The following is a 19,023-nucleotide window of genomic DNA, read 5'->3' as shown; positions in this document are numbered from 1 at the left end:
CAAGCCTCTTTGTAGTATATAGACTAAATACTGTGTATTCTTGTGATACAAACTGATGTCCTTATAAACGTGGACTTTCTCTACAACATAAATGTTTGTGGCATATCCAGCCCAGGTAGAACTTTCATTCGGAAACTAAAAATTGAGTCACAGTATCAAGTATGTTGTTTCTCTTTCTTTCAGTCTGCCCAGTAACAGCAGAAATCGTCTCTCAATGCTTCTCATTTGTAATGTCTTAATATTGAAAACATTCCCTTTTGTATCGAAGTCTGTATATCTTAGAAATTATTCACAAATTATATATTTTTATATGCAGAAAGTATCAATTATATTTTGGGAAAAATCAGAACATTTGAACATTCTCCTAGAATTTAGTCTATAAATAGACATTGAATTATTATCCTTCCTTTAATTTAGGAAGTAGGGCCCTTTAATTTTTATTAAACTCTTATCTGCAAATTGTAGTCACATGATATAAACACCTGTTGAACATGGGCATGAGCACCAACCATGCGATGCCTACGCTGAATAAAAGACGGGAGCCGAGTGGAAGTTGACATTCATTTTGAGTATTATAAACTGACAGATCAGATATTTGTGCCAAAGCTTCAAGGGAATGTAGATTTTCACCACACAGCAAATGCTTCACCTGTGAACACATAATGAATATATAGAGATCATCCAAACAGAAGCCTCTAATTAAGGCCAAATACTCCATGTGGTGATTACCTGACTTTTTCTTTATAGTTTGGATAGCAGTCTGTCTTTGATTATGTATGCTCTGATTAGGTATGATATATGAATATCATATTTCTACTTTTGCAATTCTTTAAAAGATGTATGTATTAGTCCGCTTGAGACACCATGGCCCGCTACCGGAGGTTGACTGAGTAGCTGAGAGCAACAGAAACTGATTTTTTTTTCTCACAGTTGTGGAAGCTGGACATGCCAGCTTGATTAGAGTCTGGTGAGGGCTGTTTTCTACTTAGCGACCTTCTTTGCTGTGTCTCCATGTTCTGAGGAGAGCTTATCTCTTCTTTTATTTTAGAGTCTTGTTGGACTAAGTCGATACCATTTTGGCCTTATTAAATCTTAATTTCCCCTTAAAGAGACAATTGTAGATATGATCATATTAGATCTTTGATATAAGAACTGAGCCAGGGAAGAAACATGGTTTAGTATCTAGTGTATGGCAATGCACCTTTTTCTTGTTTTGTTTTTCATTGCTTCTAATACTTGCTTTCCAAATTTCTTTTTTGACATACTGTTTGTCACTTAAGAGCTTGTTATATTTTTTAAAAAAATCATTTCTTCAAGCATTTTCTTTTTCCTCACAATTTTTTCATCAGTGGTTAAAGCCTTCAAATCTACTGAAACTAAAAATGCTACATTCAAGAAATTTTAGTTTTCTCTTCCCTACTCTGCCCCTTCAAATTGAGTGAGGTTAAAACACCATATTTTGGTGACTTCCTCTGATCCTACTTGAGGTAACAAGAAGAGAATGAGTGAGCCCGTAGCATAAAAGCTTTGAACTTAAGCATGCTTTATACTTGGGAAGAATTTTAAATGCACTGAATGTATTTTTCAATGTTTCTCTTTTATGTATTGTGTGTACTCCCTACAGACGCCCAGGCCTCTCAACATCATTAAACAGAACAACGGTGAGCAGATTATTAGAAGGCGAACGAGAAAGCGCCTTAACCCAGAGGCCCTTCAGGCTGAGCAGCTCAACAAGCAGCAGAGGGGAAGTGGTGAGGAGCAGGTCAATGGAAGCCCCTTAGAGAGGAGGTCTGAAGATCACTTATCCGAAAGCCACCAGAGAGAGATTCCACTTCCAAGCCTAAGCAAATACGAAGCCCAGGGTTCATTGACTAAAAGCCATTCTGCTCAGCAGCCAGTCCTGGTCAGCCAAACCCTGGATATTCACAAAAGGATGCAGCCTTTGCACATTCAGATCAAGAGTCCTCAGGAAAGTACTGGAGATCCAGGAAACAGTTCGTCTGTGTCTGAAGGGAAAGGAAGTTCTGAGAGAGGCAGTCCCATAGAAAAATACATGAGACCTGCGAAACACCCCAACTATTCTCCACCAGGCAGCCCTATTGAAAAGTACCAGTACCCACTTTTTGGACTTCCTTTTGTACATAATGACTTCCAGAGTGAAGCTGATTGGCTGCGGTTCTGGAGTAAATATAAGCTCTCCGTTCCTGGGAATCCACACTACTTGAGTCACGTGCCTGGCTTACCAAATCCTTGCCAAAACTATGTGCCTTATCCCACCTTCAATCTGCCTCCTCATTTTTCAGCTGTTGGATCAGACAATGACATTCCTCTTGATTTGGCGATCAAGCATTCCAGACCTGGGCCAACTGCAAACGGTGCCTCTAAGGAGAAAACAAAGGCACCACCAAATGTAAAAAGTGAAGGTCCCTTGAATGTAGTTAAAGCGGAGAAAGTTGACAGAAGCACTCAAGATGAACTTTCAACAAAATGTGTGCACTGTGGCATTGTCTTTCTGGATGAAGTGATGTACGCTTTGCATATGAGTTGCCATGGTGACAGTGGACCTTTCCAGTGCAGCATATGCCAGCATCTTTGCACGGACAAATATGACTTCACAACACATATCCAGAGAGGCCTGCATAGGAACAATGCACAAGCAGAAAAAAATGGAAAACCTAAAGAGTAAAACCTTAGCACTTAGCACAATTAAATAGAAATAGGTTTTCTTGATGGGAATTCAATAGCTTGTAATGTCTTATGAAGACCTATTAAAAACACTTCATAGAGCCTGCCTTATCCAACATGAAATTCCCTCTTTTTTTATATTTCTTTCTTTAGATGAGTAGGTTACCAAGATTTTAAAATGAAACATATGGTCAGTGAGAAAGATTGGAAAATGATAAACATAATTTTTTTTAAAAAAAAAGCTAGTGAGTCAAAAATATCTTGCCTAATGTATACTGGGGAATCTCTTTACAAAAGCCCATCAAATTATAGCTAATTTGTTGGTAAAGATACAAATATTGTCTAGAATTTTAAAGCGTTTACATACTATCATATGAAAGCAGTATTAGGCTGGCTACTGGCCCATTCATTCAAAAGTCTGTAAAAAGGCTGCCTAAATTTAAAGACATCACGAAATCCCAGACATATGAGGAGAAAAAAGCATCTCCAGGGCAATGGAAAGAAAATACAATCCTCTCAAATTAGTCTCCTCTCATTGGCCATGTTTCAGATTTACACCTCGAAATGTGAACTGTGGTTAGGCTTGTTGAGAGAGCAGTAAGAATCGTGACAGTTGGTGGCACAATGTTTTTTGGCCAGCCCTGCCTGTACATACACATACACACCCCTCTTTGATATGTTTTTTTGTCCTTTAGATGTTCCAGTACTTGGTAGTCATTTTGTTTGCAGTTTAGACTCATTTTGTCCAAATATATCCATTCTTAAAAACAATGTCCTCAATGCTTATGTAGTAATTTTTTTTTAGCCACGTATTTCTTTCTTGTTTATGATGGACTGGTTTGGAATTTTTTTAAGCCTCCTGTTGGTCACTAATCTCACTTGGCAAATTGTAACTAAAGGAATCCCTCTCACTTGGAAAGACTAGATGAATAGAAATGTCAGGCCATGGGTTGAATTTGTTCAGAACACATGGTATTTCTCTACAAGGTAACCTGCTGTATTTATTTATTTTCTCTTTTGGTTAAATATAATTTCCAAACTTTGTGGTCAGGCAGCATGCAAGGTTACGTTACCACAGACTGACAGTTGGTGTATGTACCAATCAATCCCTTCATTAGATTTATACAGGTTTAGTTAAGTAGCATTAAATAGGATTCTTAGAAGTATGTCTTCATAGTACTTTTAATACTTAAGGCTTTGTAAAAAAAAATTAAAAAAAGAAACAAACTATCCATGAAGGGAGAGCTCCTCAGCATAACTGCTCAGGGAAATAGGGCTAAATAATTGAACATTAAATAATTGGTTTAAGGTGCTGTTAGTCGAGCCTCAATGCTTGCTACAAGGATGTATGTACAAGGACTGACTTTAATAATTTGCATTATATCGTCCCAACCAGTAGTTTCCTTTTTGCCACGGAGATGTAGAAGATATTACAAGCTACTGGATGCACTGTCAGATTAACTTATTTCATTAAGAAGTTGGGAGAACAAATAGGAAAAAAAACTTATTTTTCTAGTAAATATTAATGTATTACATTTCAAATAATGGTGCCTGACATATTGAATAATTATTTTCTACAGTGTACGTATGCAACAAAGATATTCCATCATGCATTAGAGTCAGTTCTGGCTCTGCCTAGCTGTTTACATTTGCAAATGTAGCAAACCAGGTTATGAAGCAAACTATTTCTATTGCAGTAGGTATCTTTAGTGTGTGTGTATGTGTGTGTGCGTATGTGTGCGCGCGCGTGTGTGCGTGTGTGTGCATTCAAGTTGGAAACGGTAACATGAAACAAAGGAAGTTCTCAGTGTAATAGTGTGGAAAACAAGAAGGAAATGAAAATATTTTTATGCCTACTTAGGATACAAGGGTAGCACTATTCATTCCAAGTACTTTTTTTTTTAATTTTAAGCTCTTAACTCCCCTTGTTATGCTTAAGATGATAAACATATATCCTCTTTTTATTGCTTTGTCTATGTTTTAGACGAAACATTTTGGAGATCATTTTGAGAAGTGTTGCTGGAATCTGCAGCACTGATGTTTTTATTGCATTCTATAGCCGCGTTTGCACTCCATTTTTCCATTAATTCGCAGTGGCTTCATGTTGTTCTGTTTCGTTGGGTTTTGCTTCTCTCTCACAATGCGGGAGTCTCATTGCTTAGAGTTGATGGCAGGTAGAGCTAACCAGTCTGTGACTGTTGGAGTGGATGAAGTTAAAATTTCCTTTCTGATGTGTTCTCATCTTCATTCTTGCATTTTTTGGGGGGGTTTGTTTTCATGTTTAAAAAAAAAGAAAAAAAAGGAAAAAAAGAAGATGGCAAGAAAGAGAATCAGGACTAAGCCCTCTGCTCTGGTTTCCCTTTTAAAGGACCCTATTCTGATCTCACCTGTCTGTGGCATAGCTCTAATATTCACAAGAACTGCAATAAAGAGGTGGAGTGAGGAGCTTTGACGTTCAACTGACTTGATATCATTTTTCTTCTTTGCGAGTTTTGGTGGATGCCTCTCAGAATAGAGGGGCCTATCTGAGAGGTGACAGAGATCTAAAAAGGAGATTTCCCAAACAACAATATTTAATTTCCTTAGGACAAAGAATATTAAAATGCACTGTACCAATCCTCAAGGCTCATTATATGTGGAGTGGCCAAATCAGCAACATACCAGAAATTTGGTCAACTTGGGCAATATTGCACATGACATCTTTGACATCCTTATGCAATCTCTTCAGCGTGGTAGTCAGAAGTCGACTCTTCATTGTTGGCATGTATGCCTTTGGTGTTCATTCCATTGTTTTTTTTTTTCCTCAGTCAGACTTAGTAGCAATGACTAGCATTGGAAAATACATATCATTGTGCTTGGAATATTTATGGTCAGTCTACTTTCAGTAGATGGTTTTTGAATAGCATCGGTATGTTAGATCTTATTCCATATTACTTTATTATTAATTATTTTATTTTCATGTTTGTTTATGTTATGCATATTTTGGTAGAGAAAAGTTGGGGCTTAAAAAAGATGGAAGTTTATAATAACACTAAAATACTCCTTATTTTTTGATGACCGAAAGTTTTGAGTCCATGTCTCTAAGTGTATTAGAAAAATGGCTTTTATTTTTAAAGGCATTTGAATTGTTTTGTCTTAAATTGTGAAGGATTTGAAGTAAGCTATTTAGGTACTTAACCTTTTTTGAAGGACTTTCAAGATGATGTTGGAACTTCACGGATGTACCATCTAAAGCAGTATGCCAGTTCACACCTGCCGTTCTTTTCCAATTATTTGTCGATTCTAAGTCGAGCTTTGGCCCCCACATTGGGCCAGAGCCAGTTCATGCACACTCTTCCTTTTCTTACCTTTCTCTCATCTTCACTCACACCTACGAAAGTACTGTTGTTTGGGATATAAAAACCATAAAGAGCCAGCCCACCTCGGAAGATTGTGGAACGAGAGAGACACTACATGCCTCTAAGTACATGAGAAAGGGATGGAGCTCACACGTTAATGTACCCTCTCTGTTGTTCAAATGGCAATGAGTTGCCCAGTTCTCTCTACATGTCATATTGAGATGTTTTTTTTTGTTTCATTTTGCTTTGTTAAATCCACTTTTAAGATAGTGATGTTCTGTTCTAAACTGTTCTCTTTTAGTAAAGGTAGATTTTAGGAAACAAGCATGGGATTCTGTCCTAAGGTAGTAGTGAGAAGAAGGAAGCAGCGATTATCTTCAAGAGCTTTTTGTGGAAGCCTGTGGTAGCACATCCTGTTTGTGATTGCACATGTGCATATGATCTCTTATGATTTAATGCAAATACAGCTCCAAAACCATTAAAATGTATATATATACATATATATTTTAAATGCCTGGGGAAATGTTTTTCTTAAGAAATTGAAGATAATCCATATTGATATCAAAATAATTATTACCCTCTTGCCATGTGGCTGCAAACATCACAAAGTGACCTGTGATAAGACTCATATACTTTCTGCCTACTTAGTTAACAAATAGTAACACCTTTCTAGAAAAAACATCTGCCTTCTGGAGGTAGAACCATGGACTGACTCTGCTGGTGGTTTGGTGGTCATGCTGCCTCTGGGCCATATGCCAGCCTCTTGCCCATAGTTGAGATGGATTACACTGCCATCTCATCCTGCCTTTGGGATGAGGATCACGACAAAATAATACCACATGGCATTTTTGGTTAGCTGATAGGTAAAGACTTGCTGACTTCATTAGACAAGGAGAGCTGAGGAACTGTACAACCCTGGATTTAAAGCGAAATATACTAACCAAAGGGAGATACTGTTAGGTGGACCAGGCCACTGGGTATCAACTAAGAGTGGTTAGAAAGAGACCTATGGAGAGCAGCCTTCTCATAGATTTGGCCAAGGGCAAGAGACACTAGCTTCTCTGTAGAGTGCTGACTTTGGTTGTCAGTTGCTGGTACATACTGTTCTCATGTGTTTCTGATCACAGTGCCGCAGTTTCTAAAGCGTTTCCATTTATTCATAGTCAATAGACCCTCTGGAGGATGCTAGGGCATAAATGTGCCAAGGCAGGGATGCAGACAATGTGAAAATCAGCAGTAATCCACACACAGAAATGGAGAAAGTATGCTCACATGTTCTCTTGAAAAGCATGTTTCTTTTGAAAGAGAAATTAGTGTGGGAAGCTTACACTGTCCTGCACCAGAGCAAAGCAAGAGTGACTACCATAAAAAGAATGTTTAACCTTCCTCAGACCCACAAGTCCCAAAACTGGATCCTGGTTTTACCCCGTTATTTCTTCAATACAATGACTGCGAAATATCACTCTTTTTTTCTGTGCCTCAGGTTCCTCGGCTGTAAGATGGAAAAGTATATTAATAATAATAATATTAATATTAAAAATAATAATGGTAATGTAGTACTTGTTTGTAAAGCACTTTGAGATCCTTGGTTGGAGGGCACCACAGGAGTGTCAAGTATTATTATGTGGCCAAGGGGGGTATTTAAAACTCTGGTTCCCGAGGGCCAAGAAAGTTTGGCATCATTTTTATTAAAGATGAGCTGTAAATATCTTAACTAAGCAGCCTATAGTGTTGGCTATGAAGAGGCAAGGCTATAACAAGGCTGATAAGACCATAGTTTCTTAATGGCTACCAATAAGGCACGTGTCACAATAACAAATGCTGAATTCTTTAGGGTGTAATATTTGACAACATGATTGATCTGGGGGTGGGTTGGGGACGGAAAACATCTCAAAATGCCAATGTAAAACTAACAGCAATATTCACCAGCAGAAAATGTCTTTCATATGGAATGATTTCATGTTGATAAGAAAAAACATTCAATTTGTAGTCCTGGTTTGAACATCAGACTGTGGGATATAGCAGTTCTGTTCTTACAACACATGGAATTTTTTTTCATTTTATTTCATTTTGTTTTTCATAGTGCATGTTCATTTCTACTCACGACATGTTCTTGGTGTATTTCTTATGCAAACAATCTTCAGGCAGCAACGATGTCTGTTACATCTAAACTTGAATAATAAAGTTTTACCACCAGTTATCCTTGACGACTTTGGCATGGTTTATATGGATTTACTTTAATTCATGTAGCAATAGGAGCTGCAGAACATTGTAACACATAGATGGGCCCTGAACCGAAATGATGGCGCTGAAACAAGGTCACCATTAAAAAAAAAAAATAGTGTAAGATCTGTTAAATTGGTTTCTCTCAACTTGTTTTTTTTTCTTTAACCAATCTATTATAGATAGATTTTCTGCTAAAAAAAATTATACTAGATTTTTAGAAAGATTAATGATACTTTTTGTTTATTTCAAAGAATTATTGAATACCAGGCTTTGAGTGTTGAGTACTGATCTGCCAATAATTATCCTTCAGTTCCTACCTATTCCTTTTACAGAAATATAACTTTTATTCTACTCAGTACGTCCATGTGCATGTGATGGGAAGATTCTGATAAATATCTCAAAATTAAATTAATATTTTAAAAACCTTGTTTGCTTATAGTAGCATCCACCAGAGAAGATTCCCCGAAGGGCAATTTTGAAAGAGGAGAGGGAGGTGAAATCCAGATAAGGGAAGGATGTGGCAAGACTCACCAAGGTTTTTAACCAGAAAGTCACTGCGAAGTGGGTCCTAAAATAACTAACTGACTGCAGCGGGAGATGAGTTTCAGAGTAATTAGTGTCTGCCTGCCTTGTGCAATCTTCATTGCTCATCTTGGTGGACTCAAATTAAGGAACAAACCTTTCATGCAGTTTTTTTTTTCCTTCTCCTTCATTCTTTCCCTGGTCTTTTGTTTTGAAAACAACAGGAGAGTCTCTCTGAGGGGCTTTCCTGAGGGTTAACAGTCTGGTGGTTCACAGCGGTACTCAGTGTTCTTTAGATAAGTGTAGGGACTGCACTTACTGCCATTTCTTCTCTTTATATGGAACTTGATTCTTCCTTTAGGGAACGCTTTTCAGATAAAGTTGAAAGCGCTGGGTTCTCTCCAGGACAGTCAGAATCCTGAAGAGAAATCTGTAGCCCTCTGCTCTTCACCATTGTTTGATTATAGACAAGTAGCAGAGTCCATCCTGCCTCCCACCCCTGTCACCCCTAGTTTCCAGTCACCGTGGAGGTGGGGTGGGGTTAGATGGAGCAAAGAAGGAATAAAACTCCTGTGATAAAGGCAGTGGCAGAGTGAGACTGGGAATTGGGAGTGCCTTACTGGGGATAAAGGAACTCTTTTTCCCGACTTTAACATTGCCAAGGAAGCATGCTAACTTGAGTTCCCAGATTTTCAACATTCAAGAAAAATCGGACAAAGGAAATTTTACATGAAAACTCCTAATTTGTTTAAATGTCAGTAGCAATTTTTTTCTCTTATACTTGAAGCCAAACTAAACACATGCTCAGAATACATTCCATCCCTAGGTTGCCAGAGAGGGATTTCTGGAGCCTGGACCACAGTGAACTCTGATAACTGGCAGGGATGAAGTTGGAGAAAGAGTGGGGCTCACTGTGGCTCTCATCCTAGGTTAGGTCCCAAGTACCAGTGAATCAGAAGCTCCATCAGGAAACGCTGCAAGCACCTGCCCAATCCCTCCTCTAGACTGGATGATGGGGAAAAATGCACAGAAAACAAGTCCTGGCTCTTGAGGACTTATACTGCAGACCTCTTTATATTTTTACTCTCTGTCTTTCTGTCTACCTGTCTGTATTTAACACAGTGGAATGAATTCATTTCCATTATCATTTACAAAAGTGTCAAAAGTAGACAAACAAGTCATACCCAGCGATGCCCAAGATGTCCTCATACCCTTTCCCAGTTATATTTTAGAATGAAAAGCACAAGAGTGGTAAAACAAAACCTAACACCAAAATGGGATATTTTATGTTATAATTTATCACATACGTAATTAAAAGTGGTTTATTTCTAAACAGAACTACTTGCTGTGAAACCTGATTTACTGTTTTGCCGCAGTGTTTAACTGGGATACCTACACTCAAAGATCATCATCAATAAATGTTATAGTGTTTCAGTGGAATATATTGCATGAAACAACTGGTTCTTCCGATATCCTGTTCTTCAGATAAGTAATAAAGCACAGGCTAGTGTAGGTTATAAAAAAGAAAACCTAATAGAAGCTCCTAAAATTATTTTCATGCTTAGAAGGCTTGATAGAAAACCCCCTGAAGGTGTAAGTCAAAAAACAATCCCACACCAGTTTAGAATTCTGATTAATAAAAGGGTTATTTATTTAAGGGGAACAACTTACAGATCACTGTCCTAGACAACAGCCCTCTGCCCGACCAGGAACAGAGTCTAGCAGTCAAAAACAGGAGCAAGAAACCAAGCTCACAGCTACCTCTGCTTTTTAAAGCAAAAGAGACCGTGCTCAAGTGGGCTGGTATCTTAGAGGCTATTGACTGAAGGAGCAGAATGTGTTCCCACAGCAACCAATCCCCATTGGACAGTGGTGGCACACAACTTTAACCCCAGCTTTCCTGAGGCAGAGGCAGGCAGATCTTCAAATTTGAGGCCTGCATGTTATACAGAGTAAGTTACAGGACAGTCAGCTACACAGAGAAACCTTGTCTCGAAAAACCAAACAACCAAATAAATAAGAAAATAAACCAAAAGCAAAACCAGCCCCAACATACTTATTTTGATGACTTGGACACAAATGTTATTTCTAATTCTCTTAATCATATTTTCTAAATTAGTATTCACTTTTGTTACACCAATAAAAACCACAGGACGTATAGCAACTTTGTTCTATCTTCATTTATCTAATAGAAAAATGCACCACCACCCAAATGCAAGATTTCATTGCCCTTTTTTCTTTCTTTCTTTCTTTTTTTTTTTTGTTGGAGGCAAGGTTTCTCTGTGTAGCTTTAGAGCCTGTCTTAGATCAGGCTGGCCTTGAATTCAGAGATCCACCAGCATCTCCCTTCTGAGTGCTGGCATTAAGGGTGTTGGCTGCCACTGCTGAGCTGTTCTTGATGGTTTTGGCTTGATGAGCCCTGACTATGAACTTTAAACTTGAAAAAGAGCAGTAGACTACAGACACACATGCTCACACACACATGCATATACACACCCACGCATACACACACACACACACACACACACACACACACACAATGTTAAGATGCGGTGCATCTTTCATACTCCCACACAGGTAAAATTAAGTGTACAGTTTTGGCACTATACACCTTTACCTATGTGTCCTGAAGCTTAGTCTTCACCATACCTTTTACTATTTCAGAACAATAAAAAAGTCATCCTTATTTTTATAAGAAAATTTTGTTGAAAATTTTAAAATTACTGTTATGTTATTACTGTTGGACTGTTATGCTTTCTTAAATGAAAAAAAAAATCGTATTAAATAGGAAGTTTTTGGTGCTGTTTAACAGGGGCAGTGATCCCCAAGGAACGCTGACACACAGTGTTTTACCTCCGCTAGTTAATAAAGTGCAGACAAAACTTGAAATCGTAAGGGAATTTCACAGAGTTCACACAAGTTTGAAAACAAAATTGCTTAGGTTTTCATGTTATGCTTCTTCAAATTATACTTCTAGTATGAACGCCAACATAAAATTATGGAAAGTCTCAACGTCAGTCATGACAAATGCTTTCCACGATTATGAAACACAATTACAGTAGGTATTGTTACCCCGGTGCCCAGTGGTAACAAATGAGACTTAGGGGTTCTCAAATATAGTGGAAATTCTTCTTTTTTTCTTCTTATGAATTGGTGCCAGCTGGTCTTGATTTCCATGACAGCCTCATATTTTTAAAACTACATGTCAGCTTTACCTCCCGTTAATGTTGTCCACAAGGAAAACACAGGGGTCCTATGTCAAGTGATGTCCTTGGGCCCTAGGCCAGTACATTCCCTTCTAAACACCTGATTAACATTTTATGATTCAAAAGGAAACGGGTTGTCATTTCGTTTTGAAGATATTTGATTCTTTTAATGGGGTGTTTCGGGAAGGTAGTTTAGATATTGCTTTATTAAAATGTGTCGTAGGCATAACTTCCAAGAGCACACTGTTTACTACATATCGATGACCTGAGTACACGCATCCACAGCCAACTGACTTATTTGAAAACAGACCATTTTGTTCTAACCAAGACAACTCCATGTCCACCTCTCTACACACATGAGCCGAAGCCTAGAAGTCAATGACACTTAACTTCCCATGTTCTTGCCTCAGACAAGTTAACCTCGAAAACAAACACTAACAAATCTGACAATTCACAGGAACTGGGATTCCTTGACAAATGGTGACAGGAAACTTGTTCTGTCACCCTTAACCTTACCTACAGGATCTCATTTTCACAAAAAAATGAATATACCCAAGGAATGAGGGCTATTTGCACACAACAATGTCCAGTATGGTTTCAGAAAATAAATCACTTAAAGTTAGATTAATAAAAAGCAGCATGATATAAACATTCAGGTATTGGAATACACTTTAGATTTTTCTGTTCTATGGGGGAAAACAATGAAAAATAATAAAAAAAGGGAAAACTACAATCTTAAAAGATGTTTTAATATGTTGATTTCTAATTTAAAGACGAGCCTTATTGTTTCATATATATACCTCACAACACATAATTCTGAGCACTAATGAATGCTTAGAATCCCGTCAGACACCAGAGGGCTTGTGCATTTTCCTGTTTTGGCTTGGTTTGGTTTGGTTTTTCAAGACAGGGATTCTCTGTGTAACAGTCCTGGATACACTGGAATTTGCTTTGTAAAGTAGGCTGGTTTTGAACTCACAGACATCTACCTGCCCCTGCCTCCCAAATTCTGAGTTTAAATTCATGAGTCACCATTGCTTTGGCCTCATTTCTGTGATAATCTTACTTTTCCCTTTAAAAGTCCTTAATACAATATTATATAGTATTATTAGAAATTAATATGTGGTGAGATTTTTCATTATTGCCAAGTAAGTTTGCATGTTTTTATCCCTTTTATTTTATTAAATATGCACATTTTATAATAAAAGATACTATCTATGTCCACATTTCAAAAAGTTAATTATCTAAGTTTGGAAGACCAAAGCTCATGTTCAGACTTTAGTTTGGGGCTTTCCAATGTCTCCCAAGTTGGTTAACTCAACTTGACCTCAGCCATAAACATTTATACAAATTGTATGGACAAAACATAATTTACTCAGATATGGACTCCTTATGCATGATGCACTATTATAAAGTCCTTAGTATAATGGATTTAGTGTATTCAATTTCCCATCCCCAGACACAAAAAACTCTGAAATTAGAATAATTAATTAGATACAACACATTCAATATAACAATACAATGCAAAGCCTACTAAGCAAAAATGAACATAGTATTACATTATTTTTCATATATATACATATGTATATATAATATATGTACATATATATATGCACTTCTTGTAGGCAGACTACATTTTGTAGCAGGTCAGTGTCCTATGGGCAGCTTCTTAAATATTTAAAATGATTATTATATTCTCTGGCCCTATAGAGTGACCCTTTATGAAGTAAATCTTAAATCTTACTTAACAGGACACTGAGAGTCAAACAGCCATCATTTTTTGTATTTTTATATTTGCTAATCATTTCTTAATAAAATGTAGACTCAGATGAATCCAAAAGAAATGTTAAAGTGTTTTATCTTTCAATGGTATATGCATTCTGAAAATGAAAGTTACTTCCGTCAACCCTGTTATGAGTTACTGTTATATAAAACATCACCAATATACTTTTTTATGAAACACAATGAGCAATTTTTTCCCAAGCCTATAATTGAAACCAAATCCACCACAATATAAATATCAGATAACCCAAGGAAGAAACCTACTTCCAGTTTGTACTGCGTAAGAAATGTCACAATAAGGAAAAACACAAAGATTCAAAACAGGAGTGCACATGGTACATTTACAAGGAATCATAAACGTATCATTTTTGCATTTCAAAATGAGTGAGGTCTCCTGAAAGCCTCTAAAGTCCAGACAAAACTTTTCTGCTTCCACTCAAGAATTTTATCAATTGTTATGGCTTCCTTCTTTCCCAAAGCATAGAAAATCAGACCAGAAACGCCCAGCAGGTGGAAGATCTTTGCAAGATTTCTGCTTAGGACGCATAGCAACGTGACACTTCTACTCATCAGTATCTATATCAATCGACACAAGTCACTCAGCAAAATTTAAGTTACTGAGGGAAGCTACAGATGCTAATTGCAGATTCAATTTCCCCCCAGCTACTTACTTCTAATGCAGAGAACATTTATTTAATTTTAAGAAAAGGGTAAAGAAGGAAAGAGAATGGAAAACATATATTGAAGCAAATTTGTGATGTTACATCAGGAAAGATGGATCTTCCTTTTCTGTTTTAAATTTCTGTCATTATGTCCAATTGTAATGAGAAGTCCATAAATAACCTTTTTTAGTCAACAAAATTTTGATACTACCACCCCCAAAGTCATAGAAGCAACATTTGATAATTATCTTAGGATACAGTTCTCTAGAATTTCAGTTTTCAGCAATTAGTACACATTGAAACCATATTATAGTCACAAAATATTTATTAATTGGATCATGAAGACCAAACTACACCATCTGCTCCTAAAATGTCCATAGGAAAAAGTACCTAACCCAAGTTTACTCACCCTTTATTGTCACTTTTATGACCTTTGGAACATTTTATGACCTTCAATATTTCTGTGTTGAAATCCTAGTCTGAGAGACAGTATTAGAAGGTCAGGTGCTTGGGACTTGATTGGGTCATCAGAGTTGTACCTGCAAATGGGACCAGTTAGTTTATAAGATCTTAGAGTTCTACTCTATGTCGTTTTGCTCAGCGTGGTGACATAGAAAACAGATATCTATGAACCGTGGTGTGGTCCTTATCAGACACTGAGGTTGTCAGTGTCTTGATATTTAACATCCTGCCTTATCAGAAACTGAGGTCGTCAGTGTGAGCTGTGAGCAACAACTTATTGTCATTTATAACCTGGTGCATGGTACATTCTGATAGCAACACAAAGGCATGGGCATGAAGGTTGCTTTAGAATCAACAAATGTCCAGGATGAATTTTTAACCAGTCTCCTGTGATATAGTGCTGTGGTTTGGATGTAGACAGTAGCAAAATTTTCATCAAATTTCCACCTTTATTAATATGTAAATATTTTCTATTTGTCAATTTTCTATGATTGGTATCCTAAATGTATTGATCATTGATGTTATGGGAAATATCTATGTTTCCTTGCAAGATATATACCCATACCTGACAGGCTCATGTTAAACCTTAGGCACTAAGGTACTATTAACCTTTCTACCAACCTCATGATGAGACTTTGTACTAGCCCTGCTCATTTTACTCCATATAAACTATGTAATCTGCAACCCTATTATTATCCTTCCCTATGCTTGTCCTGGTTGTGGCATCTTTCCCCATGAACGAGCTCATAACTTACAAGTATGGCCTCCTACTGGTATATCATTTCTACACAATTACTAACATACAAATATGACCTCATTATTGACCTACATTGAGCCTTTTGGGCTGATTGACCACTTTATAGAACAGAATGGAAGAGGTTGCATTGTAGAGCTTCCAATGGGCTTCCAACTTCCCAGTAAACCCGGATAGTTTCTTCTTCTTTCCTCCTCCTCCTCCTCCTCCTCCTCCTCCTCCTCCTTTTCCTCCTCCTCCTCCTTTTCCTCCTCCTCCTCTTCTTCTTTGCTTTTTTTAAAAAATATTTTTCTTAGTTTTTTTTTTTTTATTCTTGCAGGAAAGATGTGCGCCTGGCTGTCCTGGAACTCATTCTGTTACCAGACTAACCTTAAACTCACAGAGATCTGCCTGCCTCTGCCTCCAGACTGCTGGGATTAAAGTTGTGCGCCGCCACCACCTGTCTTTTGGATAGCTTCTTGTTCCTTGGTTAAAAACCAAACAATTTCTAATATTACAAGCTGTGCTTATGCTATTAATAATCTCTCATTAGTCTAGCATTTTCCTTGATTTTGAAAGTTTGCCCTTCCTACACTTATTTGCCTCTCTTTCTAATCATCAAGATTCATATCGGAAACAATCTCCTTGAATGACTTCCCTGAACAGAGGCCTGAAATTCTTCTGTGACCTTTCTGGAGCATGCTTATGTTGTTCACATCGTTTTGAAATAGCCTGACTCTCTCCATGAGCCATAATGAAAATGTGGGAATAAGACTAGCCCTGTATTTCCTTTTCTTTCTGTGCCCCCTTTCCTTCCCCTTACCTTCTTCTGTACTTTCTTCCCCCTTCCTTAGGTTCATTTCATTCCCTAGGCTCACTTCCTTCCCTTTCCTCTTCTCTCCTCTCCCCTCCTCCCTTCTCCTTTCTTTTCCTATCCCCTCCTCTCCTCTCCTTTTTTCTCTTCTCCTCTCCCACCTTCTTCCTTTCCCTCTCCTTGCCTCTTCACATTTCCCTTTCCTTTCTCCTTTCTCCTCTCCTTCACTTTCCTTTAATATCTTTTCTAACATTTAAATTAAATAAAGACGTGCAACTAATTGCTAGTATATCAGACAACATAGCCCTAGTCTCTTTCTGAGAGCACTGACCTATCACATTGCTCTCCCTACAGCATAAGTACACCCAACCACCTCTTAATATCACTGCTTGTCCTTTGATTCTGTGGTTAAAAGCTCAGGGTTTTAATTATAAACACATATATTCATGTAAATTAATGTTATGAGCATTTAAAGGATCATTGAAGATATATTAGCTTTTGTATTTTCTTAAATTATTTCTTTTGGCAAACCCACTAAAATCACTTTACATCATAATAATAAAGTCCTGGCTCTGTATCCAGCTGAAACATGCTTCTCTCTATGGACCTTGTAAACCACTGTGGAAAATTGATTACTCCTTATTTGATCTCAGGTTTACAGTGTCAGGGTATTCACGTACTTCTGGACACTCTTGGTGGTTTTATGAAAGAAGAAGAAAAGAAAGGCTGTGCATAACTTTCAGATTTCAACCTTAATTTCAGTATTTTAAAATTTATCTGACAGGGTAATTATCCCAGAAATTGTCTTAACTAAATGACTTGTGAAACTGTGATTGTCCCATTAGCTTGACAGAGTACTCAGTCAGGAGAGAAAAATGGTTCTCTAAGGTTTGGCCCTATTAAATAGGTTCTTTATATTATTACTGAGTTCACATTTTGAACAGACACAGCTGTGTGTTTCTGTGTCTCAGCAAATGTATCCCTGGCTGGAGATGGCTAACGGCAGTGCAGAGCATTGTAGTAGCCTACTGCGAGCGAGTCCAGTCCTCCAGCCGACTGAGCGTTGCTAACGGGTAGGTGAACAAAACACATGTTCACATTCGATCCCAGTTTCTTATATATAAATGAAGATTGATAGACTGACCCACTCTGTAGGTTTAGATTAAGGCTTAGGAAATACCTCCCAGTCCTAACATTACAAAGCAGCAGAGAATTTTCCATGGTTGGCACTGCATGGTCGTTCACAGACATCAGAGGCTGGGGTTTCTGCTCTTGCTTAAGGACTTAAACGCAGTAGTCATACCTAGAATGTTAACAGTCACCATGCTTTGTGGTTGAAATGGGAAATGTTGGTAAAAGCTCCAATGTTGAAACTTTGGTCTAATGTCTTTACACTATTGAGTCGTAGGTTGACAATGAGGATATATTTTATCAATAGATAATCTATCCATGAGTTTATGGTGAATGGGCTACAAGAGGATAAAATCCAGTTGGAGGAAGTAATTTACATAAGACATGACTTTGAAGGCAGTCTCTCTCTCTCCCCTCTCCCCCTCATTCTCTCCTTTCCTCTCCCCTTTCTCCTCCGTGTGTGTGTGTGTGTGTGTGTGTGTGTGTGTGTGTGTATCTGTCTGTCTCTATCTCTGTCCTTTTCTCTTTTCTATGAGATGTAGAGCTTTGTTCTGTGACACGCATTACACACTTGTAGCATACATTCTCCTAGAACGTCCAGAGCCAAGTGACTGTAAGTGAAGCATCTGAAACCACGAGCCTATGAAGTGTCCCCACCCATATTTTTTAATTAAAAATGGAAGGATACTAGTAAGATGTAATAGATATTACTCTTGTAATTTCTTTTTGCAGAATAATAACCATTTATTTGTTTTTTGTACATTTAATAAGTTTTTATTGATGGGGTTTTTTTTTTTTTTTTGGTTTTTTGAGACAAGATTTCTTTGTAACTTTGGAGCATGTCCAGGAACTAGTTCTTATAGACCAGGCTGGCCTCAAACTCACGGAGATGTGCCTGCCTCTGCCTTCTGGCTGCTGGGATAATTGAAGATTTCTTATATAGAGAAACTATATTATCTTCAGATATAGTACATATTCTAAAAGATGTCTACTGCCTTTATGGATGATTTAATGATGTTAAATGTATTGTCTGTTAATAGTCACTTATCATCGGGATAAATTTCACATAAAGATGATAAGATTAATAATAAATATTAGTGTAGTTTATAAATCCTTAAAAATCCATCTCATCTATCATGCAGACAGTAGGATGAAATTCAGTGACTCTTATGGTATAAGCCTCGTTGATGCTCAAGGAATACAGAATTACGTGGGTAAATTACAATTCACTAAATGATCATAACTGATAGAATGGATATAAAGAATGAAGGGAGATTTTATTATACAGGTGTATTAATTAGGATTGTTATTCCTGTGATGAAGTACCATGACCAAAAGCAACTTGGTGAGAAAATGACTTGTTTGGCTTACATTTATACATCACAGTTCATCATTGAGGGAAGTCAGGACAGGAACCCAAATAGTGTAATGTCCTACTAGCCAGCTCTCAATTAATGACATG

The 19,023-nt window shown here is 37.5% G+C and overlaps 1 protein-coding gene across 8 annotated transcripts in view; it reads left to right on the top strand.

Annotated features, from left to right (window-relative positions):
• The window catches only part of Trps1 (transcriptional repressor GATA binding 1), a 238,857-nt gene extending 230,634 nt beyond the window's left edge, over positions 1-8,223 (top strand). For all 8 annotated transcript variants that reach the window (XM_087898774.1, XM_085678988.2, XM_085678987.2 and 5 more), the window contains one exon: positions 1,625-8,223. In XM_087898774.1, the coding sequence (XP_087754900.1) occupies positions 1,625-2,686 (1,062 nt within the window). In that variant the 3' untranslated portion in view covers positions 2,687-8,223. The remainder of the gene's footprint in view (positions 1-1,624) is intronic.
• Positions 8,224-19,023: the final 10,800 nt, after the last annotated feature.

The sequence above is a fragment of the Myodes glareolus genome, chromosome 19 (genome assembly GCF_982192425.1).
Source record: "Myodes glareolus chromosome 19, mMyoGla1.1, whole genome shotgun sequence".
Lineage (NCBI taxonomy): Eukaryota > Metazoa > Chordata > Mammalia > Rodentia > Cricetidae > Myodes > Myodes glareolus.
Note: the sequence above shows the minus strand (reverse complement) of the source record. Positions and strands in the feature narration are given on the sequence as shown.